Here is a 27,940-nt window from a genome sequence, read left to right on the forward strand (position 1 = left end):
CATATACCTCTAACTCACTCCTCCACTCCTTTGGACATGGTGGTTGAATAATTCGGGAGCGATGGAGTTGTTTTTTCCAGGTCCAAGAGCGTTGACGCTCCTTCGCCGGCGCTAATCAAAGGACTCGCCAACCCTTTCATCTGTGGGCAGTTCGTCGCGCAGTGGTCCCGCACTTGCTGCTCAGGGGATAAAACGCTGGCCATCGGCAGCTTACCGCCGGTTGTCCCCTTCCTCTTAGTTAAGGTAACTGCAATTGCAGAGAGGAAATTTACGTAAAGAAGACAAAACTTCAGAGGGCAGCTGGGCCGTTGGGCATACGAACTTCAGGTCACCATCTTACCACTCTCCCAGTTTGGGACACTCTTTGTCTGGTTTCTTCTCAGAGGCCTGTCTGATATGGGTAACCTTTCAGCATAGCCCTCTAAGTCATTGAAACACACAAGCCCCTCCACCTCTACAAGGTGGTGTCCCTTCAGAGGGGATGATATGTTTTAGACATAAGGATATTGACTAAGTGTATTCTACATACTGCGCCTAAATCTAGGCTCTGCTTAAAAAATATGCTTAGGTGGGAAAAATGTTTTCCATGTGGATTTTTTAAATGCCATATATAGAATCCCTCTCATGGGGCCCTTTTACTGAAGCTTAGTGTGCGCTAATGGACATTAGAATGCGCTAAAGTACCATGTGGCCCCACAGCTATTAAATAGGATATGCACCATTTAGCACGTGCTAATTCTGTTAGCATGCACTAAGCATTAGTAAATCGGCCCCTATAGTTATTTATTTATTAGGATTTATTTACTGCCTTTTTGAAGGAATTCACTCAAGGTGGTATGCAGCAAGAATAAGTCAAACATAAGCAACAGACAATTACAGCAGTAAAAATATTCAAATAACAGTACAGATATGGTATAGTATACTACTTACAATGTCAACACCATACATAATAAATCATCTTAATAGACAGCAAGCAAGTTAGCTACTTCTTCTATTAAAGGCCTGGTTGAAGAGCCAAGCTTTTAGCTGCTTCCTGAAGTAGAGATAGTCTTGTGTTAAGCGAAGCTTTTCAGGGAGTGCATTCCAGAGTGTGGTTAAGTGGGTTAAGTGGGTATTTGCAGAATAGCAAGGGCCCTGCTTATGTAGGTATGTGCACACATATGTATGTATGAAGTGCTGGTATTCTACACATTTACACCCATAACACATGTAAATGTGGGCACCTAAGTTATAGAATCGCCCTTCATATGTATTCACACTTAGCACTGATGCACTTATCATCACCAAAAGTAGGAGATGTTGCACAATGGAACAAACCTGCTTTGGTCAGTGGAAATTGGGCCCACATAGGTTGTGAATTGGGCTTTCTAGAGGCATCTCCCTAGGTTTACAAGGTCTTACCTCTGGCCTCAAATCTGTTTTTCTTATCTGACATGCCCATGCTTGCACTGCTTTGTATGAATCCTCATGACACAGCCAGAGACCTTTACCATCCTGTATCAGTTAGTAACTGAGGGACAGAAACATTCCTTTTGTCTGTGTACATGCATGTTACCTTGGCCAGATTCTATTCACAAGTCTAAATTGGAATGTAATCTATTGTAATCTCCAAATGTGACTATAGCTGCCAGTGAAGAGTGAAAAAAGTGCTTGCATTAGATCATCAGTCATCATATTGAACTCTGTGATCCATCTTGTTCATTCTAGAATAATAAATATTCATATTTTCCCAGAATGTTTCAGATTTTGCTATTAACTGCAAGTGCAGGCTCTGGGGTAAGAGGCAGCTCTTGTAGGACATGGGAAAGTTCCTAGTCCCGGTGCAGCAGACTGACTTGCTTCCCACAACACCTTGGTTCAAGTCAAGGTTCTTATCTTCAAGAGCTATTCCACCTCTTAACAGAATATATTATTTGCTGAACTTGAACAGAGCTTTTGTCCATGGGAAAGATCAAGGAGATGGGACAGTTTTCTGATGACAATGTGAATATTACTGGCAAGATCAATCAGTAAGGAAATCATTTTTTAGTTGTTTGCATGGAATCTGGGTTTTCCCAGACCAATAAAAGTTCAAAAGATAGAAAAGAAAATGTCTCGCTGTGCCAAGTGGCTCTTTGCTTTGGTGCTGAGATGTTTCTACATTTTCCTTGCAAATATGTAAGCAAATAATACATATTAGCCTCATAGTCAAGGTTCCACCTTAATTCTAAAATGCATATTTGATTAGTTGGTGTGTCTTAAAAATGCATAACACACTAAAATGATATAGATGGTTATTTTCAAAGCACATAGACTTACAAAGTTATATTTGTTACTACGAAACTTTGTAAGTCTATGGGGCCCAATATTCAGCGCTATTTAACCGGCCAAGAATGGTTCCTGGTCGGTTACATAGCAGTTAGCTGACTAAGTGCTAATATTCAGTGGGAGATAGTTGGTTATTTCTGCTGAATATTAGCGCTTAGCATATACCCCCAAATTCTATATAGAGATCCATGCTGAAATCCAAGCGTATTCTATAACAGTGTGAATAACTTAATTAGCTTAAAAAGCTAAGCAACTTTGATAACAGTTTTTAACAAGCAATAATGAGCACTAATTGGCAATAATTAGAATGTACATGCACAATTCACTAAGCGCACTCTGTAATGCAGTGCGCCTAATTTCTAACGTGCACAGGCAAAAAGGGGCATGGCTATGGGTGGGGAAATGACGTTTCATGGGCATTCCAAAATATATGGGTGTGGCTATAGAATATGGCCCACTGTGCCTAAATCTACGTGCCGGGATTTACACCATGTTTTCATCGGTGTAAATGGAGGCGTGCAGATTTAGGCGCTGATATAACTACTAAGCATATTCTACATACCATGCCTAAATCTAGGCACCGCTTATAGAATACACTTGGTTGGCATTGATTTCCGTGCCGATTTTTTAGGCACCATAAATAAAATTTCCCCCATAGTGGTTAACCAGCTATATTGCATGATATAGCTAGCTATTCATGAATATTCAAGTGTTGGCTGGCTAAGTTTAGCGGGCAAATTGATCTGCATAAATAGCAGCCCTATCTTTCCCTGCTACTAACTTAACCAGCTGGCGCTGAATATTCACATAACTGGTTAAGTTACAGCCCGGTCAAAAAAAAGCCCCAGATATTCAATGTCGGTTACTGCAAACGGCCTGGCATTGAATATCTGGGGACAGCGCTGGCAGTGGCAATTAACTATGCTGCCTGCCACTGGCTGAATATTTGGGATAAGTTCTTTGAAAATGAGTACCTTAATACATATTAACTTATGAATTTACCACCATAAAAGTCAAAAAACGCATGTAAAAATTCTAACGCTTATTTAAAAAGTATTGATACAACTTTATGGAATGAACCAGAAAGAACAAAAATCATGGTTAAAAAATGACATACAAATGAACTGAAATTTTTTTTCCCAGAACATCCTTACCACCAAATAGAAACAAATTAAGGCCCCTGTTTACAAAGCTGTGTTAGTGGCTGGTGATGCAGTACTGCCGACACAACCCAAAATTGCAAATTGTGCAAATTGAGGCAAGGGTTTATAAGGTGTTTTGATCAAGGTATTGGAGTCAATGATAAAAGAGATTTGAGTTTCTACCCAATGAGTTACTTCAATGATTTAATCAATCAAACCACACATAATCCCATTCATCTTTTTTTATATGTGTATTTATTGCAAACATCAACATAACAAAACTGTTCAATAAAAGAACCAAGACTTGGACACACAGTCAACATTTAGACAGATAGTGAAGCACTTGGCCAAAGCATTGCTAAAGAAAAAAAACAACAACACAGTATCATTAAACGTAATCACATTGCTTTTACCCTTTCCTCACTGGACCCTAGATTGCTGTAATGGTTGCCCTACAATACTGACTTTCTGGGATGAGGTGAGGGAAAATTTAAAGCAGCAAGTGGGGAAAACTATATTGGCCCAATTTGATGTCCTGATTCTAGGTGGTGTCAACTGGGATGAAGAACTAAAAGGGGAGCAAATGTTTGTCAATATAGGATTGAAGGTAGTGAGATAGTGTGTTTTGATCAAACAGGTAGAATCTGATCCACTAGCACTGAACATGTGGTTCTCCAGAATGGCTGGGGCTATGGAAATGGAATAATTGGAAATATGCTATTTTGAAACATTCAACAGTTCCATTAAAAGACAGTAGACACACTTCATGCCTGTTTTTTTTTTTTTACCAGTGAATGATCCCAGAGCATTGTATGCTATGTTTTAACAGCTGTACCAGCCAGGCTGATTTTGAGTTATAACATCAGCTGGTCAATTACTGCCCCTGACACAGCCAGTCATTCTGGAGAAACATGGCTATGTTGAGCATTTTACGTAGACCCTCTGGGAGCTTTTAATTCAGTAATAAAGACTATTCTTTGGCAACAGAGGAGAGGCACCAACATAGACATGAGCACTTCAGAAATGTATCTACATTTATCGTACAATGATAATCTATATCCAAGTAATAGTTTAACAGATGAAAAACATCTTTCCTGCAAGGCTGGGCCTCAAAAACGGTGAGATTACCAATTGTTTTGGTTTGAGTGCAGAACTCTTCTTTCAGCTTTTATAAAGTCACAGACTGTCATCTAGCCAATGTGGAGCCTCGTTAAAGGGTGCTTATAGAAGAGGGAACGGTCAGATTCAAGGCTGCCAGATTTTTCTCTGGGTCACCAACTTTCATGCTCTCTTCTCTCATACTATTCTTTCAATATCCTTGCTGACACACAAAACAGGCTGAGACACACACTCACTTAAGCTTGTCCTCAACTGGTACTCTCTGTTCTTTCCCAGAGTTCAGTACCCTCCCATTTCTGCCCACAGCACTGAAAAACACAGTTATGTTATGGCCTTACTTTGATCCAGTTCTAAAGCTAAGAGCTGGAGCCAAAGGGAAGAACTGATTATGTGTAGTTTAGGCCAGTGACCCAGACCTTAAGTGGTCACCAACACAAATGGGCGGCCTGCTCAGCATGGCCAGAGGAGATGGTCTTGGGGGATAGGGGGATGGGGGAGGGTAAGGCAGAGATAGGAGGCTTAAAGAAGTCAGTTTGAGGCTAGGAAAGGGAGGAAGGAAAGATATATGAGAGAGGAGGAGACATAGCCAGAAAGGAAGGTCAGGAGGCAGAGAAAGGGGATGGCCACTGGAAGCAATAGGGACAGCAATTGCAAAGATACAATTGCCATTTTTGACTGCTACTCCAATGACTCAGGTAAGGGGTTGTGCAAAGCACAGCTTTACCTGGTATTCTTCCCACAAAATGGATCCCCAGAAATAATGCGGGGTGCTTCCATGCCTCCTCTGTATTTTGTGAAGGTTGGCAATAAAGTTTTTTTAAATTCCACTGTACCTGCATTTTTTCTCAGGCGGTGCTCTGCTCCGAGACTCCTGTGGAGGCCCAAGGGTGCAGAACTACTAGCGGACCTAGGTGCCAGCATCTGGGGGTCCAGTGCGAGCTGCACTTCTTGAAGCCTCAGAGCCACTGTCCTGCGTGTATTCTCCATGCTCTACATGCATTGAGGTGGGATGCTCTCCTCGTGCCATTTTTGTGTGGGCCGAAACTGCACCAGTTCAGTCCATTCTACACAGCAGACGTGAGCTAGCGACTTCTGAGAACCACACGACCAGTGTGCATAGGAGGAATAGCATTGTGCAAGGGGGAACGGGGTATGAGAGGCTCGAGGCTGCCTGCGGCAGCACAGCTGTGTGAGTAGCTTTGCATGCTTCGCTGTACAGAACCGCTACTTGGGAGAGTGGGTGTGCGCATGGAGCATCATTCCACATGTAAATTCAGGCAGTATGGCTGTTAACAGGTTTCTGTGCAATTTTTTAACATTGGGGGAGGCCGGAGCCAATTGTGTGCAGTGGTTGGAGCTTGGCTAATGTGTCGCTGTTGTTGAGGCGGGAGCGCAATGGTGCATATCAATGCGACATAATAGGTAGGCCAAGCAGCAAGCGTTAAGAAAGATGTGCGGATATCACTGTGCAGTCGTTTATCTGGCAGGAGCACTGCACACACAATAAGTAGCAGTACAAGACAGCCACAGAGAGCAGGATTGCACAAGAGCAGGAGATAAGTGACTCATTCAGGAGCAGTGGGCCCTAGTCTAAGAGAACACATAGAAGGAGGCTTCAGACCAAATTTCAGCTTGAACAGCTGTCAAATATGTAAGTTGTGTTGGCACAGGATAGCTGTTGCATGGTTGATGGCAAAACCCACGGGCACAGTGGCGTAGCCACAGGTGGGCTTGGGTGGGCCAAGGCCCACCTATTTATGGCTCAGGCCCACCCAACAATAGCACATGTTTAGTGGTAACTGGAGGGAATCCCAAGCTCCGCCAGCTGAAGATTTTCCCTTGATGGTAACAAAAACACTACTCTCCATGACACCGGCACCTGCGCATGCTCAGTTTTCAGTGCATGCCTGCTGCCAAGGTAGAAAGAAGCGTTTTCCCACCAGCTGAGATAATTTTTTTTTTTTTTTTTGGGGGGGGGGGGGGGGTAGAACACTTGGTGCCCACCCAATTCTTGCCTAGGCCCACCCAAAATCTGTTGTCTGGCTACGCCCCTGCAAGGGCGGCCCCCCCTCTTGTATGGTGAGGGGCCAGTGAGAGAAAGTCAGCGGTGTCTCCTCAAGCTTGGACAGAATGGGGAGGCTGAAGGCATTAAGATAGAGTCAATGCTTAAGAAGGGGAATGTGCTTTTATGACAACCCCTATCAAGAATGTGATGGCAGCGCCTCGGTATGTCTAAGGTATATGCCAGAAGTAGCGCAGGAATGTAGTTCATGTAAGGTTGAAAAGTGGGAGCTGTGCAACTCAAAAGCTACACCCTGCCCAACGGCGCTAGTATGAATTTAGATTCATGTATTTAATCGATTGATATTGTAAGTTGCATACTTGAGTGTAATTGCATGAAACTGTAACTATTTTGCATATGCAAGTAATAGAATGCTGCGGCCATAATAAATTCCACTATTTTTTCAGATAACTTGTTAAGTGTTGACTTATGAAGTGGTCGTGTAAAAATGCACACCTCTGTAGGCTATATCTTAAAGAACTATCGCTGAATAAAAACCAGTCCTATTTAAAAACATTACGAATTTAACAAGCAAATATTTAAATGAATTCATCTTTTTCCACAGGCAGTCAAAATAAAATCCTTCCATAGTGGAGGAATATGCAGAAAGCAGGAGTCACTAAAAATAATTCAAACAGCTGTATTTTCAGCAAAGGGGCTATCTATGCCAGATACTTCTCATTCCCTATCTTTCACCATCATATTCTCAGGGAAACATTTCACACCCTTTGGTATGGTAAGGGATACTGTGTATGACCATATTTCTTTCTATAAGGTGCAAACACATAACTTATTTCATGGGTCCGATGCGGCAGGGCTCGTTGGGCCTTTCTGTTTTCCGGTAGGTTAAAGGAACGATACTGGGGGCCTTTACTGATTGCGGATGTGTTAGCTGAACCCGGAGGTTCACTGACCGATGCTGCAAGGCCATTCGGGCCTCCTGACTGCTGACATGTTAGCTGAACACCGAGGCTCACATGTTAGCTGAACCTGGAGGTTCGCTGCCCAATGCTGCAAGCCCCTTTGGACCTTTCTGATTGCAGACAGGTTACTTGAACCCAGAGGTTCGCTGCTCCTATGGGCATTCGGCTCTTAAGTTCTGATACACCACGAGAAATAGAATTAGGTTGCTGCTATATACAGAAGCCACCTGCAAGACATTTATGATGGACAGGCTGCGTCAATAAAAATCCACCTATTCACTGCTTCAATTGACTTTGGACAGGCAATTGTCTTAGGTGCTTCCACCGGGAATAGATACTACTCCAATAACACTCGGCTTGCAGCCCTCATATGTATCAGGTGCTCTGGAAAGTACACCATCGGAAAGGGTAGGTTGCTGGCATACTTGCTGCAGCCGAACATATGCTCCCTTGGTTCTCAAATTGCTGTGTCTCCTGAAAACAATGCACTAACAGTCAGTGTGGCATACAATTGGTTCTTTATAATCACCAGAGCTGAGCATGTACTACTTACTCCACCGTCATAGAAAGTTACACTACGGCAATAGCAGGCAGAGGACAGTTGGCATAGCAATTCGACTAGGCCTACATATCGCACAGGAAATCCACAGGCATTACTTCCGGGCAAGGTGTCTTATGCACTAGCAGTGCTTAAAGCCTCATGCCACTTAACTTACAGGGAATTCACATGCCCTATTTCCTACCAGCTCTTTCAGCGTCAAACACCTCTTACAGCCGCACACCACAAAATCATGCATGGAATTCAAATCCCCTACTGCTTAGCAACTTTTGCAGCCCCACGCTACATAACAGCATTTCTTGTTGCCTCGTATAATCACGCAAGGAATGCATATGCTTTACATCCTAGCATCTCAGGCAACCACGCACAACTTATCGCACAGGTATGCACAAGCCCTTTCTTCCTTTCACATATGGAATTTTCAGGCATCACTTCCTAGCATCTCTTTTAAAATCAGACTACATACCACCTATGAAATGAGCAGGCCTTATTTCCCCCACAGCTGCCGCAGCTTCACACCATATATTGCACTTGGAATCCATATGCGGTACTGGTTAGCTGCTAGCAGTAACACACGACATACCAGGCAGAGAACACGCATGCACCGCTGCCTAACAACACCTGCGGTGTCATGCTGAGGCTCAGGAAGTAGGCTAACCAGGAAAGTCTTCAAGGACAGGGAGCAGTGGAGTCCACTGGTTAGTGGTGTAACATGCTTGGCTGTTAGGTATGTAAGACAAGAGACAACTGGGCAGTCAGGTGTACAATACAAGATACACAGGGAAGCAGTGCAATACAACAGTGACCCATCAGGTCACAAGCCATTGTGAACCATTCTAGGATTGGAAGTTAAGCAGGAGCACAGAGTAAGTTGTATAAAAACATCCATGATACACCCTACTGGTCACAGGTGTCTGCAAACAATGGAGAGTCAACGGTTGAGAAGGGGATATGCTGTAATGTGAGTGTCTGGGCATGCCAGTGGCATAGGTCCCAGGCAGATTAGAAATATGCCTCGTGGCAAAGGCAGAGGTAGAGAGAGCTGTGTGACTCAAAAGGCTAGTCCACTTGCCCTAAATAGATAGAAGTCGACGCATATGTGAACGAAAATTGATCAATTCTGTAAATACGTTTTTCATTTATGAAGATGTAGAATGCTGCGGCCATAATAAATTCCACTCTTTTCCGGATAACTTGTCAAGCGTCGCTATATGTCCTGGATGGTGTGGCATGAAAGGAGAGTTCTTAGGTGCTGCCTGCCCAGTTTGAGTATGCCTACACTCTTAGTCTTCCTAACAAAACAATATTCACACTGTTTAGAGGTTGCATTTCTGTTTTAATGTGCATGTTGATTGTATGGACACACTAACAGGAAACTGTTTTACTAAGTGCATTCTAAAATGTATTGCATCTAATATTCGGTGGTGTTCCTAGCTTGTTGGCCACCAGGGGCAGGTTGCCGCTGTGCCCTCCGCCCGACATGTGACCCACCCCATACACCCCCCCCCCCCCCCCCACACACACACACACCTTTCTTCCTAGGAAGGGGGTGCACAGAGCAGGCATATATGGCTGTCAGCTCTGCCAGTCCCCTGCCCCGGAACAGGAATTAATGTCATAAGGGGCAGGAGAGCGGCAGAGCTGACAGCTGTTCACCTGCTCCACGCACCCCCTTGCTGTCTGCACCCAGGGCAGACCATCCCCATCTCCCCACCCTTGGTATGCTACTGCTAACATTAAGGAGGTAATTCTAAAAGGGGGCCCCACAGTTTTAGGCAATAAGAACTCATGTAAATGGGAATTTACACAAGTAAATGACCTCTTATAAAATACCGAATAGTGGAAAAGTGTCTGTCGTGCTTTGACGGTGCATTCTTTGCCAGCAGACATTCGCATGGGGAGAGTTTGGGCAGAATATATGCAGAGTGCATATGTATATATGTAAATTATAGAAAACTATCAATTATGGATGTTCATGTGTACATCTGGGCATGGGTATTTATATCAGCTATAGGGCTGGTATAAGTGGTTGCATCTTGCACTTGTATTCCATAAAGAAAAGTAGGTGCCTTTTTTCTTTCTAGAATAGGCTTAAAATCGACAACATCTACTAGTGCTTACAGTAAGCATCCTGTTATAGAATTATCCCCTAAGTGCTGTTTTTCTAGCATGTAATTTAAAAAGACTTGTATGCAAAAAGAAAAAAAATTGTTATGCAAATTTTATTGCACAGGCCCCTATGGGGTCAGTTTTAAAAAGATATAACCCCCAATATTCAGATGTCTACGTGTTTCGTAATTTTATTCTTTATAATAGTGTCCACTATCTTACCCTGCACTGATGCCAGGCTTACCAGTTTGTAATTTCCCAGATCAACCCTGGAACCCTTTTTAAAAATCGGCGTTACATTGGCCACCACCCTCCAATCTTCAGGTACTATGGACGATTTTAACGAGAGGTTACAGACCACTAACAGCAGATCAGACTTGAAAAATTCATACCTAACAAGCATTCAAAGGATAATTCTATAAAGGGGCACCTATATTTCATCACCTAGAGAAGCCTATTTGTAGTAGGTGCCTACTTTCCTTAATAGGATACCTAGATAACTGGGAATATACACACACAAGTGTTTAGGTATGAACACTTGCACCATCCAGAGAGCTGGTTCGGAAAATGTGTGCATAACTTATAGTATTCTATAAATTATGTGCATAAATGTGAAACACACCCAATATCTGCTTACTCCACCCATGTGAATGCCCACCTGCAAAGCACACTCTATTGTAGAGCGCATTTTTCAAGAATAACACACAGCTTCATTATCATTTATGCCCATATGTGTTCACATACATGCATAGATGATTAGAATGACGGCATTTACATGTGTAAATGCTACCTAAACTTAGGGGGCTCCTTACTGTGTTACCGCTTCAGTTGTCATGTACGTTGGTGAAAAATGTCTCTTTTGGCCTGCGAACTGTACCTGCAAGAGAGCATTTGTTTTACTTTGAAGCCTGTACTTTTCTTTGCAAGACTGGAATTTATTTTCATGAAGAAGTGATTGCTTTTGATAGTGCTGTCTAACTATGGGGAATTTCAAGACAACCTCATGAACATAATCACATGGGTGATTAACAGGTTACCTGTGTGGAGAGAGCATGTAGGTGCCTATTTTGAGGCAATTTTATAAACCACAGAGGCACCTACATTTCAATACAAAATAGCAGTTTAAGAACACCCAAAACTGTGGATACAATGCAGCTGCATAAATTTACACCAGGCCGAAGTACCTATGTAAGATGCATATGTTTTCACCTATATGCATACTTCATGAGTCTGCCCATGCTTTGCTGAAGCTCCTCCTTCCCTAGGTTATATACAAGTGCCTTCTTGTCATGCTTACTTGTCCACATGGGGTAATCTTACAAGAGGCATTCTACCTGCATACTACAGCATTTACACATGAAAACGTATTTTAAAAAATGACACCCCCCCCCCCCACCCCCAAATGATCATTTGATTATTTGTACATACTTAAAAGTTAGAACTCTGCACCACAACCTGTTGGAGGAAATTCTGAGCAGCAGTGATATGTGTTAATAACAAACTCATCATAACGTTTCATGGAAGGGTTACTGCAATATAATGTGGACCAAAGTGATTTAAAGTCAAGAAACAGTAACATCTAGACTAATAGATTGTTTCTGCAGCCTTCAGGCCACCCCCAATATGTCTGGTTTTCAGAATGACTAAACCTTACAATTAACTCAGTTTGCCAGAAATGCATGCAAATATTTCTCATGCATATTAATTGTAGATATTCTGAAAAACAAGACCAATTGGAGATGGGCTGAGGGCCATTATTGTAAGCCAGAGGTTTTCAGGATATCCACAATAAATATGCACGAGATACCTCCATTGCATGCAAATCTACCTAATCATATTCATTGTGGATACCTTAAAAACCTGACTAGTTAGGTGTGTCCCGAGGATTGGGTTGAGTACCATGGTCCTAAGCAATATCAATAGAGTGAGTTATGGTATGAATTGCTGTGTGATCTATCACAATAGGAATTATCTGCTATCAGATAGCCTGAAAAATCTCTGTACTTTCAACTATCTGAAATTGTAGAAGAAAAGAGACCAACCATTGTGGTAGAATCCTGATTTAAAAAATGAAACAGTCTGTTTTGCACGTGGCTGGACAGGCTACAGATACAGTACCCTGGGGAAGAATCTAACGATGCCAAGAATATGTTGCTCACAGAGAGAAGGAATGTTTTTGCCAGCTACATCTGCAGATATAATGAAGACCAGCCTGCTTCGGTCCAGGTTTTCTGTTTTAAGATTTGTGCAAAGAATTGGGGGTGGGAAAGGCTAGAGAACCAGAGTCAAAATTCAGCCTAGGCAGAAATAGGACTAGAAGCTGAATTTTCATTGGGGCATCCATAAAATAAAAATTAAAAAAATGATAAAGGGTGTCAATTAATGTCATGAGGACGAGCCTCAAGATTATGTTTTTATGAAGTATGATGTTTCAGTTTTGACCTGGGATTCTTCACTTGGCGCACTGTGAGCAAAAGGAACAAATGAGTGACAAGAGAGCCATTCCCTGTTATTTACTGCAACAGAGTTATAGAGTTTAGTTCATAAATCCATTCACTCTTGTTACTGAGAATCCATAGATGCAATTCATCAAGGACCAAACACAAGCCAGCACCGAACATGTCCCAAATCATACAGGAAAATATAAAAAGCACAGTCTTAATAACTGGAATTGAGTCTCTGTGACTGGATTATATAGTGGGCCACTAAGAAGCTGATGTGCTAAAGAGTGAATATTTTTGCCCACGGAACCTACACGTGGAATGACCTGACACAGCAAAATCATCGGTATTTTGGTCTTTTACGCATATAGGACCTGTTAGCAAAACTATACACACAATTTGGACCATCCTCACAGCAACCTGAATACGGCATTATTTACTGCAAGTCCCATTTTATGTAATGAGACCTATATACTAATAATGCACTTTAATAGCATTAGTGAGTGCTCACATGATAGTGAACTCCAGTAAATCCCCTTCAGTTGTTATGAAAACCATCATACAAAGATCTCACATATCAGTTTTTATAAAATTCATGAACAAGCTGCTTCACATGTGTTTGCCTCATAGCAGCTCATTATTCATGAATTTACCTGTATATTTACATTTAGCAGACTATCGTACATGTTTAGTAAAAGGATGGGCCAAATCGAGTTCTTAGTTTGACACATGGGCTCTATACATATTAAAGCCTACCTGCTGGCACTGTTGAGCATTTTTATGCATGAAGGATCCTGTGTGCAAAATATGGGCATTTTTCTGCATTGAAAGGTTCCCTGGTAAGATCAATAGCAACTGTGTGACTGTGGCAGGTGTGGGATCACAACAACATGGACCTTGGTACTACTAAACCAACACCTCTCACTACTGCCGTTCTTTAATTAGCAGCAACTACTCTGCCTTTTTTACCCCTCTATCCAGCAACACCTCACTGTTCTAATATCCTCCCCTAATCTCTCAGCTACTCTTAGCAGTCCTCCTTCCCTTCCCTTTCCTTCTTTACAACTATAGCTTTCTTTCTTTCTCTCACTAGCCATGCTACCATGGTTAGAGCAGCAGACAGTGAACAAGGAAACCAGGATTCAAATCCCACTATGGCTCCTTGTGACCTTCAGTAAGTTACTTCACCCTCCGTGATCCAGGTGCAAACTTACAGGTCAATATTCAGCCCACGACAGCTTTTTCTAAAATGCTGGCTTCCACAGGCTTTTTATACATGGATATTCAGAACTGTATCCAGCTACCGCTGCAATAAATCTGGGTATACTGCAGTTTTCATTTCTGTGATTCTTTAAATATAATTGATGTATACACAGAAGAAACAAGTCCTCACAGTCTAAACAGCACTCAGGACAAACAGCGAAGATGACTCAAAAATAAACAGACGATGCTTCAAAAGGGCTATGAATTTATTGTACAACAACCAAGACTCGACACAGCTGTGTTTCAGCTAGTAAGGCCTGCCTTAGGAGTCTCCTGGATTGTTGGAAGTAAAGTTCTCGAGGATATTGGATTGTATTATCTACTTAAAGTAATGTCTACTGTCAGTAGAAAAAACCCAAAAGAAAGCGAGCTGTGCACCAAAACGATATCTTCCTCACAGTCACTTAACTCCGAACTGCAAATGCACGTAGTTTGCTTGTTTGAAATTGTTTTGTTTGAAACTGGATTGTTTCTGATACCTGGATAACTTCTAGGACCACTAGCTCCACCCATGCTCCACATCAGAACTATCTGGATAGTGCCAAGGCAATCTGTAAGAACATTCAGAGGCATTATCTGAATGGTGCCGCTCAATATCCTGGTCAGTGGCACATACCCAGACAGCAGGTGCTGCTATACGGATAAGTGCTTTTGTATACTGACCTGTGTATGCTTAATTTGCTTCTACTACTGACTTCTAAATCTTTTCTTAGAAACTACTACTACTACTACTACTATTTAACATTTCTAAAGCGCTACTAGGGTTACGCAGCGCTGTACAATTTAACATAGAAGGACAGTCCCTGCTCAAAGAGCTTACAGTCTAATGGACAAATGTACAGTCAGTCAAGTGGGGGCAGTCAAATTGGGGCAGACTAGATTTCCTGAAAGGTATAAAGGTTAGGTGCCGAAAGCAACATTGAAGAGGTGGGCTTTGAGCAAGGATTTGAAGATGGGTAGGGAGGGGACTTGGCGTAAGGGCTCAGGAAGTTTATTCCAGGCATAGGGTGAGGCGAGGCAGAATGGGCGGAGCCTGGAGTTGGCGGTGGTGGAGAAGGGTACTGTTACTATCTTAAATGTCTTTCTGTGAGCTCTAAGTCACCTTGCATATCTCTTACAAAATGTAAACTGTCGTGCCAAGTTGGGGATGTAAGCCTCCCTGATTTATTCATTATACCATCAAAAAGAAAAATGTAGTGGAGACAACCAAAGAAAGAAGATCAAGGAAACCCAGTTGCAGATGGAAATGCTTTATTCTGTATTGAGCAAGAGGAAAAATGTAGTGGAGACAACCAAAGAAAGAACATACCATCAAGCCTTTCAGTTAAGAAATGCATGTGATCGTTCAGATTTGAGAACCAGGATCCCCTTTAATCTTAATCTAGTAGCTGTTAGATCCTTTTTCCCCTACCAGTCAAGAGTAATCGCCGGTCAGGACATTTTTGCACTAGGTCATTTTCTGTCCTTCAACGAGACCACCCCTAAACTTTCTCTATCAAGACCTGAATATTATGGAGGCAATTCTGTAACTGGGACCTCATTTAGATGCCTCAAGGCCACACAGCAGAAGCCTGTTCTATAACAGAACCTGGATGCCCAAGTTCTGTTATAGAATACGTCTAACATGTAGGTACCTTCACTTACGCCAGCCATATTCCTGGTGTAAGTGCAAACAGCTACATACGGCAGGGATGCGAATAACTTATAGTATTCTCTAAGTTACACAAGCAAAAGGGAGACATGCCTATGCCCACCTATGCTCCTCCTCTGTGTACCCTCTCTTGCAAATACCGGCTATGTAAGTTAAGCAGAAAATTGTCATTTAGCATGCATGTCTACACATTCACATATAAATATCATTATTCTATACATTTACATGCATATTGCACCCAGTTTATAGAATTGTCCTTTATAGGTATATCCAGCTGTGCCATTTTCTCATACTTTACTTTTTACAATTCAATCTCGTACCAAATTATCTCCAGATATCACTTTGATGTCTCAAACCACTACATGAGCAAGGCCATGCTGTTTTCAATTTCTACCAATGGACCCCTCCCATGGATATCCCCCATCCTTGTAATCCTTTCCCCAGGACTATCTCTCTGTCCCTGGTGATCTGGTGGTAGAAAAGGCAGAAGTGATACCCACTCACTCCAGTCCATCATGGCTTCCACTTCAAAATGGCTGCCACAAATTCTAGCAGCAGCCTCACTATACTACCAAAGTACCATGAGACTGCCGCTAGAGATCACAGCAGCTATTTTGAAGAGGAAATTGTGATGGGCAGAAGCAAGTGGGCAATGCTCCTGTCCTTTCTACTGCTAGAGCACCAGGGATCAAGAAGGTAGACCTGGAGAAGGGGCCTACAGGGGAGGAGGGGATCCTTGGTGGTCAGTTGCTCTTCTAGGGAGTGAGAGAGAATCAGAAGGGGGGCCTGTTGTTGTTCCCAGGGGTGAGAGGGAGAGAGGATCAGAATTGGTGGGGACTTGTCAGATACTCTTATATAAGCCTCAGCTGTCACTGGCTGATTAGTCTAATTTTAAAAGAAATCTAATAAACTTAGGGCCTGATATTCGAAGGATTTATGCTTTTGAGAGTTATACTCCTACTTAGCCTCCTTGCAAATCTTACATTGTGTGTATTTTAAAAGCAGGCATACACATAGGCTGAGTCTAGGCAGAGCATAGATGGGACTAACACTTATATGCACAATTTATAAAACACTATTAATTATGTACATGCCTCTAGCATTTAGGTGTGAGTGCATCTACCAGCTCCATGGCTGGCATAAGTGCTCGTGCCTAAATTATAGGCACATATTTCCCATAGGCACCACGTAGCCTCCTGTGTGCACCTATATATAGGCACTCTGTTACAGAATTACCCCCTAGGTGGGAATACGAATATGACAATGCACACTCTCACTTCATGGCTGCTTTCTAAAAAATAAAACAAAACCCACCCCCACTCCCGGAGGGCTCCAAGTGACAATTAACCCAGAGAATGCTTAGATTATATATACGACCAATATCATGTCTATCACTGGAGAAAGTACAGTAATCACCTTCTTAGTTCACTTGAACGCACTGAAATAAAAGTTTATCAAAAATACAGCTGAGGGAAGATATGATAGATGTCTATAAAATAATGAGTAGAGTGCAACGGGTAGACGTGAATTGCTTGTTTACTCTTTTCAAAAATACTAGGACTAGGGGGCACGCAATGAAGCTACAAAGTTGTAAATTTAAAATGAATTGGAGAAAATATTTCTTCACTCAACGTGTAATTAAACTCTGGAATTCATTGCCAGAGAATGCAATAAAAGCAGTTAGCTTAGCGGGGTTTTAAAAAGGTTTGGATAGCTTCCTAAAAGAAAAGTCCATAAGCCATTATTAAAATGGACTTGGGGAAGATCCACTGCTTATTTCTATGATGAGTAACATAAAATGTATTGTACTGTTTTGAGATCTTGCCAGGTACTTGTAACCTGGATTGACCACTGTTTGGAACAAGATGCTGGGCTTGATGGACCTTCAGCTTATGTTCTTATGCTCTTAACAAAATAAAGAAGCTGATATCATTTTGTTAGATTTTTTTTGCTTCTTCAATTTTATTATTGTGCAACTTGACTTCAGCTTTGTGGCTACATTTGAAACGTGTGGATCACTGCAGCTACAGAAGATTTTCATTTCTACCATCCCTTACTTTGTTCCTGCTCCCTCTGTGTTTTCTACTGAAGTACAAATCAGACATACTGCACCACTAAGTTCCAGTTGCCTAATTCTGGAGATTACGCAACACCTTTCTCAATTTTGTACTGAGGATCTCAATGATAGATTTTACCCTGTGCTGATGCAAAATCAACCAGGTGTAACTTTCCTGCTAACTTCTTAAGCTATTCTTTAATAATGAGGTGATAAGCTAAACTTGAACAGTACACAATCTGTTCATCCAGGACTAAGTGTACCCTTGATATCTAGTACTCATCATTTTTTTTTTTTTGGAATGCACACACATGTACATTGTTCTGTCTGCCCATAAATTTCTCCTGCGATAAGAGATACCCAGATGGTTCTTGGTCACCATGGGCAGGCTGAGACATTGCTAGCTTGTTTTAATCTCTTTTTAAATTCTTACCAGACTGCAGTTCTCAAAATGTGGTGGCACAGAAGTTTGAAAAACTAGACTAGCTTAGCCCGAGGGGTGGAATCCTTACCTTATGAAGCTCCCAGCTGAAATATTTTCAGCAGACCACATCGTTAAATCACAGCCTACCCTTAGATTTCCACCTGACCTGGGTCAGCCTTGACATGCAGATTCAAGTCTTGATTTCCTGTACAAACTCTGTTCCCCTGTCTTCTACAATCCTCAAAAATAAAACTCTCAGCCACAGGATGCCTGGAAACAGGTTTAAACCAACTAGATCATAACCCTAGGGTCACAATAACCTGTCCTAGGTGGTAACACTAGGCTCTGATATGTTTGACGTACTTGCAAATCACACAGCACAGGAAACCCAAGTTCAGAGGCAGGTCATAAAGGACCAGAGTCTCTTCGTTAAGATACTAGAAAATAGTGCTAACAAAATCATTTTAATGTGAATTAATCTATGAGTTAAAGTGTACACAGTTGATTTACATGCACTAGAAATTATGGGCCCTGTTTACTAAGATGCACTAGGGTTTTTAGCACGTGCTAAAAAAATTAGCGCACGCTAACCATATAGACACCCATTGGAATATTATAGGCATCTATTCAGTTAGCTCACTAAAGGGTATGTTTACTAAGGTGCATTAGCATTTTTAATGCGCCTGTAAATTTAAGGCACGTTAAACGCTAACGTGCCTATAGATTTCTATGGGCACATTGGCGTAAATGGTTTACGCGCGTTAAAAATGCTAACGCTCCTATAGCGCTGCTTAGTAAACCTAGCCCTAGGGGCCATGTTTACTAAGCTGCGTTATAGGCACGTTAGCATCTGTAATGCGCGTTAACCACGCGGGCGCTAATTGTAGGCACGTTAAAAATGTTAACGCACCTTAGCAAACAGGGACCTAAAATGCTAGCGTGCCTCTAGCTTAGTAAACAGAACCCTATTTGTGTTATAAAATTGTTATTAACACAAATGTGTGACATGAACAGAAAGATAATGAAAATCAGGGAGAAAAGACCAAAAGGAAACAAAATCTTTCATCGTATGTATCTCTGTTGACGCATATGGAAACACTTGTCTTAAAGGACCACAACATAGGAAAGGCTGAACGCAACAACCTAATAAAAAAATTGTGAATATTACCTGATACAGCTCTATTCGTTGTTCAGATACCCGGGCCTTTGGATTCTGTAAACGAAACACTCTAAACTCTGCCTTCACCAGATTAGAAGCATTTTTCTCCATTGCAGAGACGTCAAATCTTATGATCCTGAAGTAGGGGCTGTAATAGTTTGGTGGGATGACATCTGTAAAAAGTTACCATAATCTTTTAAAATGATAAAAACAGATACTGTTCATTTAAAGATTGCAAAAAAAAAACAACAAAAAAAAAACCAAGAAACAAAAATCAAAACGATGGCCTCAAGATACAGTCAGGGAAAATGATTGCTGCATGCTTCAGTTTCTAGCAGTCAGTTTTACTGTCATTAAACAATTTAACCAGAAAAAAAATAAGCACATGTGTTTGATTAAAGAAACAGCAGATTAACAAAGATTAACGAATGTATACACTTGACGGAGCATGAATAGGCCTGCATTTTGAAAGGGATAACAAAAAAAAAAAAGTTGAAAAACCTAGTCAGTAAAGATGGAACAAAAAAAATCAAAGTATGATGTCTGTTGAAATTGTGGCAGATGTCAGATGTATGTGCCAACAAGAGGAGGATTTTTTTTTCTAAATAAAATGAATTTTCCTGTGTGGTTTTACTGACACCTCAGAGCAGGAAAGGACGCCAGTCTGATCTAGCTTTTTATGTTGGGTCTCATGTCAGATCAAAGAAGAACTCAGTCCCATAAAAATCTTAAAACATCAGCATTACATAATTTCTTATAGTACCAGTCTGCCTCCTTGCCTGTCTTCTTCATTATGGGACTTATTCAGAAAGAAAATATTTTCCAATCTGTGCCCATAAAAATAACATTCACTGTTGGACTTATCCTTGATTCTCCTTCATTTCAGAACAACATAATTTTTTTCTAATAGATTTGAATTCCTTTTCATGCTCATAACTTTGCTTTGAAACAGGCTTCTTTCCCCTTAATTCTATAAACTTGTGTGCACAATTTTACACTTGGGGGGGAATTCATCAAGGGGGCATTGGGGCCTGAAAGCTTGATGGCCGGCCATCTTTTCTTTCGCTAATATGGTTGGGGCCGGTTAAATCTAAACATTTAGGTCAAATGTTGAGATCGTCGGGTTTAGAGATGGCCGGCTTCGGTTTTCGGCCATAATGGAAACCGGGCCCGGCCATCTCAAACCCGGAAAAATGCAAGATATTTGGTCGTGGGAGGAGCCAGCATTCGTAGTGCACTGGTCCCCCTGACATGCCAGGACACCAACTGGGCACCCTAGGGGGCACTGCAGTGGACTTCAAAAATTGATCTCAGGTGCATAGCTCCCTTACCATGGGTGATGAGCCCCCAAATCCCCCGAAAACCCACTCCCCACAACTCTACACCACTACCATAGCCCTTACGGGTGAAGGGGGCACCTACATATGGGTACAGTGGATTTTTGGGGGGTTTGGAGGGCTCCCATTTACCACCACAAGTGTAACAGGTAGGGGGGATGGGCCTGGGTCCGCCTGCCTGAAGTGCACTACACCCACTAAAAACTGCTCCAGGGACCTGCATACTGCTGTCAGGGAGCTGGGTATGACATTTCAGGCTGACATAGAGGCTGGCAAAAAAAATGTTTAAATACTTGTTTTTTTGGGTGGGAGGGGGTTGTTGACCTCTGGGGGAGTAAGGGGAGGTCATCCTCGATTCCCTCTGGTGGTCATCTGGTCAATTGGGGCACTTTTTTGAGGCTTGGTCGTAAAAATAAATGGACCAAGTGAAGCCGGCGAAATGCTCGTCAGACCCGGCCATCTTTTTTCCATTATCGTGCGAAGCCGGCCATCTCATAACCATACCCCCGTCCCGCTCCCGTCCTGCCTTCTGTACCCTGCCGACACGCCCCCTTGAAGTTTGTCCGGCTCCGCGACGGAAAGCAGTTGGCGCCGGCCAAAATCGGCTTTCGATTATACTGATTTGGCCGGATTCAGGAGATCGCCAGCCATCTCCCGATTTGTGTCAGAAGAAGTATTTTGAAAATAAGCTGGATAGGCACCTAGGTTTCATTATAAAATACTTGCATATCCCAGCATTGATGCGTCTTACATGTAGGTTCCTGCACTTATGCCAGCCATAGAAATGGTGTAAATGCAGCTGCTTAATGCACACTTAAATGTGTCAAATTGACAGGCGCCCATGTGTATAGGGCACTACTCTATAAGGTAGAGTCTAAATGCCATTGCACCTAACTGCAAGAGGAATGTACACGTGGGTCATATTATAAATTACACATGACATGTGAGACACTTAGGTACAACACGGCAAAAGAGGGTGCATCTAAACATGGGCATGCCAGTGCCAACCTACACTAGTATTCTATAACAGAATCTTGGTGCCAAGATGCCATTATAGGATTGGGGCTATGTGCACGGCATTGGGGCACCTAAACTGAGCCACCAATGTACAGAAATGCCACCATTAAAAACCTTTCTTGGCATGAGAATACAAAGGTTTCAGAATGGTTCGTATGAATGCAAGATTGGTAAGTGTTTGGTGATGTAACAAGAGTCTCCAGTCCAATGTTATTATATCACCACAACAGGTGCTAACTGGCACTCCTAGCTGAGATGTGAGGGAGAGAGAAAGAAAGTTGCTTTCCCTTCTCATTCCTAGAAGAGATCTTTATAAACCATTGATATTCAGACTGACAATCAACCACCCTAATACCAAAGCAATGACCATGACCCTAATGGAACTACAGAAAATGAAGAGGGACATTCCTATTCCAACAGATAAAAAACTTTATGCAAGGAACCAGACATTGTGGTAGAAGGCGTTCCTAATACAATACAATAAAAGACGTGCATTCCACTGCAAACCAAGAGGCTCTGCGCAGATAATAAAGGAGTGCTAGTCATATCTAGCAACTTACAAAATAGAAGTGTCAGGAACAACTCAGTATTCTGTGCTACATGTTGTGAAAGTGAAGATCCTCACATATCAACAGATACAGAGACTAAGAAAACATGGTAGAAAGAGAGAAATAGGCTAATTGTATTGCACAACATCAGCCAGCATAAAAAAGAACTTCCAAGCAAAACTTGTTATGTTTCTCTGTACATATTTCACTCTTCAGCTTCAGAAGGAGGTTCTTCAGCACAATGCAAGTATTAATATGAGCACTAGAGTCAAAGATCGTACTGAATCTAACGGTATGTGAAAAACAAATGTTTATTTAAATCCAGACAAAAGAGGTAAAACTCAATAAATGCTAAAAAAAATTAGGTTGATTTCAACGGTGGTACAAACAAACTCAAAAGTACAATGTCAGAAATAAATGTCAATAAAACTGTGGATTGAAAGAGACTTCAGAAATTGTGTTCTAATCTGCAGTTTTAATGGGTAATGCTGACTTCTGTGTAAGTCTCTATGATCCCTCTAGAAAGTGGAGGATGCACCTGGGTAAAATATATCACTTCCACATGTTGCTGTGAGTTATTAAAAACAACTAGTTGAGACTGTTTATCTGTCCTAAGAGTATCTGAATACATTACATGGTTTCAGGTGTAAATTAGCCATGGAAAGCCACACATCGATTCCGCTCCTCTACCACTGAGTTTGGCAGTGGACTGCGCTACAAATTTTAAACACTTCAAAACCCAGTGACTTAATTATGAAACTGTTACTGACCTGGAGGAACAGCCACTAAAAAAACACTCTGCCAATCTCCTGGCATGCATTGGTGCAGAAGCACATGAGCTGTATAAGATCCTGACCTTTGAGAGCAAGGCAGACAAAACTGGTGTGAATAAAACTATGTAGGCGTTCGGAAATTACCGCATCGGAGAAACAAATGTCACTTTTGAACGACATGTCTGATATGAGATGACACAAGCAGCCCTTGTTGGCTGCTGAAGTCTGTCAATAATTGCAGTTTGGTATGTGACCAATTTCCTGATCTCTTCACTGGGTATGGTAGATTGGACAAGCAACTGTACTTAGAAGTAGATCCCACTGTACAACCATTCTAGATGTGTTTGTGACATCTGTCAGTCACTATCAAGAAGAAAGTTAAAGCAGAGTTACAAGAGTTAGAGGATCATGGAATTCTGGTTAAGATACAGGAGCCATCTGAATAGATATTAGCACTGATGGTGGTCAAAAAACCTAATGGCAAGATCAGAATATGTATAGACCTGAATCCACTCAACCAGACCCTCCACTGAAATCATTATGCCATGCTAACCTACAAAGCTAAGGTTTTTTCCTACCTTGACACTAAGAATGGGTTCTGGCATATAGACCAAGATAAGCAGAGCAGCAAATTGTCTATGTTCAAGACTCCATTTGGGAACTATAAGTGGCACACACTTCCCTTTGGAATATCTGTGGCACCGTAAGAATTTCAGAGGAAACTTCATATTGCATTGTCTGGACTGAGACAAGTGGCCTGTACTGCGGATGATCTGATGGTCTCTGACTGTGGAGATACCATTCAGCAGGCTCAAGCAGACTATGATCGTGACCTCAAAACCATCTTACTAAGATATTCGTTTGAGCCAAGAAAAGTTGAACCTCACCTGCAAGTCTGTAAAATTTATGGGACATATGCTCTAAGTAGAAGGAAAAAAGCCAGATCCCTTAAAGGCTGAAGCGATAGACAATATGCCTGCCCCCACCGATAAACATGGGGTCTCGAGATTACACGGAATGGAGGCATCTAGAAAGGGTTGTACTCAGATTCTCTGAAATATGTTCACCAATTAGAAAACTGATTGAGCAGGAAAACAAGTTAATTTGGCAACCTGAGAGACATGGCCTAAGACTAGATGAGCTGAAGCACTCATTGAGTGTTGGAATTCTATGATGCCAGTGCTGATCTTGTGGTACAATGCGAGGCCAGCCAGCCATGGTCTAAGAGCCTGCTTTTTGCAGAATTTAACTGTGTACAGCAGAAAGAATTCAAAACAGCTGTTAAAATTCTCTTTATGTTACATATACTTACGTCTATGCTAGACAAGTGACTGTTCAAATCGATCACAAGCCACTGGTCTCCATCCTCAAGAAACCCCTGACCACTATGCCCAAGTTAAGACATATACCTTACAACTATAATGCATAGTGGGATGACATACTAAGCTGGGATTTTCCACTGATAGCCCAATGTAGATTACAGTCTGAGATTTTTATGGAAGAATTAGCCTTACTAATCAACAAGGCATCTCACTATTCAACGAGCTGAAGAAAGTGTTAAAAATATGAGAATATGTCAGGTTCTCAGGTTCAGAGCCCGCGGGGCCGGGCTCTGGAGCAAACGTGAGCCCTTCTGCCGAGGAGCGACAGCAGCAGGCAAAACCCACCAACCAACACTGGGTAAGCACACCGGCAGGGACTGCAGGCACTGCCCAGCGAACCGGAACACATGGACTGGAATCCCCCGGACTGGAGGACACAGAACTGGAACACTGGACTGCAATCCCCCGGACTGGAGGGGACAGGACTGGAACACACACCGGACCGGAACACACTGGACTGGTCCGCACAGCTTCACCTGCACTTAGCTACTAAGCCCCCCAGAAGTTGAGCTCCTGGGTTTGAGTAGCCGGCAGGACTTACTGGATACCGGATGACACAGGGACCAGGACTGGAAACAGAAGTGCTCCTAAACCTAAACTGATCTACGTGCTCCCAAGCCCTAAACCAGCAGGAGTGTTCCTAACAGAAAACTGACAAAAGGACTTCCTAAGCCCTATACTAAACAGGAGCTCCTAAGCCCTGCTCAAGAAAGGGACTTCCTAAGCCCTAAACTAACAGAGCAGGGAACTAAACACAAAGCCAACACAGGTGCTACTAAGCACCAAGCTACAAGCAGCGCTTTGCACTAATAAGCTAAACACAGAACTAACCAGCTACCTAAGCACTGCTCTAGCAAGCTAGATACAACTAACAAGGTGCTTCCTAAGCACTACTCTGGCAAGCAACCAGAAGAGCTCCTAGCACTAAAAGGGAAGACAGGGGAGCCACATGGAAAAAACAGGGAAGCTAACACATAAGCCAAAAGTGCTTCTAAAGCACCAAACACCAACAGCAAAGACTGCAATAGCACAAACACCAGAAGTACTTCTAACAGCAAACTCTGCAGTGTTCCTAACAACACCAAACCCTGAAGTACTTCTATCAGCAACAGAGCTTCCAAAGCCCTACACACAGCAATGCTTCCAAAACCAAGAGGGAAAAGCAGGGGAACCAAGAGAAAAGCAGGAAAGCTAAACACACAAACACCAGTGCACACTGCACTAACACTAACCTGGCCCTTAGCAAAAGCAAGCAGGGAAACTAGACAGAAAGTCAGAAGTGCACACTGCACCACCCTACCTAAAGCAAACACAACCGTTGCAAAGGCTCTGAAGGAAACACCACCACTTCCTTATCAAGGCCCTCCCTGATGATGTCACACTCCCTAGACCTAGGCAAAAGCATACTGACCCAGAGAGGCCCAACCCACACCAATGCAAAACCGTGAAACACTTGAAGCCAGTACACCCAAAGAGAGTTAGAGCAACTCAGGCAACACACACAAAGGTGCAGTATAGTGAAACAATTAGAGCCATGCTGCTGGAAGCTGCCAGCACAGAGAGACAGAGCCAGCTCAGAAAGGACAGAGAAAAGAAACAGAAGCCAGCTAAGAAGCTGACCCCCAGGAAAGAGGTAAGTTTGAGAGGGGTTCCGACCCCAATCATAACAGAATAGATGAGATTTATTAGGCCATGAAACTGCAGATCCATAGAAGATGATCCGATGAAATACTGCCGCTGCAGATTAGACATTTTCAAAACTTTTGAGATGAACTGACCTTCAAACAGGCCTGATTCACAAAGGACAATGACTGTATGTTCTTGATGGATCCAGTCAAAGGATGCTTGAAAGAATTCATACGTCAAAACCCATCTGTGACAAAACAATGGGTTTTATGCTTGTAAACTTTATTATTTCTTGAAGTGTATTTCTCTAGTTTGGCCAGCAGGTGGTGCATGTTTATGTTTAAAGCTGTTATAGATTAATAGCTGTTCCCTCGTTAATTAACACAAATAAGAGGTAACCTGCAGTGATGTGGCCAGCTACTTTTAAAACTTGTTTTTCTGAGCTCTGATTGGCCCAGGAGCTCAATTAATCTAGGATGTTCTGTTCCCCCCCCCCTCCCCCAGTCTTAGTCAAGGTGAAAAGAGAGAAAGATCTCTTTGCTGAGATCCTGTGAACAGGTATATTTGATAATCTGTAAGCAGCTATATTACCTGTATTCTCCAGGCAATATTCAAGTAGTGAACAAATGTTTAGATATTTTTATAATTGATCCATATTCAGTTACTTGTTACTGTTTCCAGATTGCACCTTTTATGTTTATTATTCTAATTTTTCATGACAATAAATATTTTTAGTTTATTGCCTCTGCTTGTCTGGACTGACTAAGAATCCTGGTGGTTTGTGTGTTGGGTCTGTGGGTGCTTTCTAGGAACTGTGGAACCACTGGGAGTGTGGCCCCAGTAACCTAGGAATCACTGGGGATAATTTGAGAGCAGGAGACTGCCTAGGGGCAGTTGGGACCCAGTCAGTGGAAGGAGGCGGGGTGCTAGTGTAGAGCACAAGCGGCAGGTACAAGTGGACCTGAGCTGTGCTGGGGATAGTCCATCTAAGTGGCTGCGGGGTACCCCATATGGGTGGCTAGGCATTTTGTGACACCATCCATAAAGTATTTTTATTATATATGACTTTTGATTATATTAAGCACAGATATTTTATGGAATTTGACATGTGCACACATAGAGAGGGCAAATGATTGAAAACATATAGTGAGGTTTGGATCTATTGGGTGGGATTTTCCTCATGAATGTCATATTAACCTCAGAACAGACAACAATTTCTGATGCCCTTTTCAGTCCACAAATTTATTAATGTTTATTTCTGACATTGTACTTTTGAGTTTGCTTGCACCACCATTGAAACTCAACATTGGTTTTTATAATACTCACAAGAAAAACAAATCCATTTGCTAACACTGTCTGCAAGACAAATCATGCCTCAAAGAGGCACATTCACTTCCTACTTCAGGGATCCTTACAACAGAAGTTGAACTTGATTCTGTGTCATATGTAAGAAGTTACATTGAGAGCGAGGCATGAGCTATGCATACTCTCCATTAAACCAGCTCAGTCACATGAGTGGGCCAAAGCAGATACTTTGACCTTGCCATCTATAGTCCTCTACTTGATTTGGAAGATGTTCAAGTTTCTGAATATCAATCAGACACGTTTCACAAGTATTCAATTCACTGGCAGACAAGAGAAGGCCAGGGAGATGGTGCAGTAGTCCACACATTCTAGTAACATTTATTTATTTGTTGCATTTGTATCCCACATTTTCCCACCTGTTTGTAGGCTCAATGTGGCTTACATAGTACCGGAGAGGTGTTTGCAGACTCCGGTGTAAACAATTACAAACTGATGTGGTAAGATAAAATACATGTGACACAGTCACATTAGGGAATCGTACAACGGAAGAGTTGTGTTATGTCCATTAAGTACTTTAGTTTTGTTGTGTTGCAGAGTTCAGGAATTTATGGTGGATTGGTAGGGTATGCCTTTTTAAACAGGTTAGTTTTTAGTTTTTTCCGGAAGTTTAGGTGGTTGTACGTGGTTTTCAAGGCTTTTGGTAAAGCGTTCCACAGTTTTGTGCCTATGTAGGAAAA

The 27,940-nt window shown here is 42.2% G+C and overlaps 1 protein-coding gene across 1 annotated transcript in view; it reads right to left on the minus strand.

The window, feature by feature from the left end:
• The window catches only part of TGFB2 (transforming growth factor beta 2), a 162,819-nt gene that overhangs the window by 29,826 nt on the left and 105,053 nt on the right, over positions 1-27,940 (minus strand). The window contains exon 2 of the mRNA XM_030196022.1: positions 19,225-19,388. Coding sequence (XP_030051882.1) covers positions 19,225-19,388 — 164 coding nt within the window. The remainder of the gene's footprint in view (positions 1-19,224; positions 19,389-27,940) is intronic.

This window comes from Microcaecilia unicolor, chromosome 3, assembly GCF_901765095.1.
Source record: "Microcaecilia unicolor chromosome 3, aMicUni1.1, whole genome shotgun sequence".
Classification (NCBI taxonomy): domain Eukaryota; kingdom Metazoa; phylum Chordata; class Amphibia; order Gymnophiona; family Siphonopidae; genus Microcaecilia; species Microcaecilia unicolor.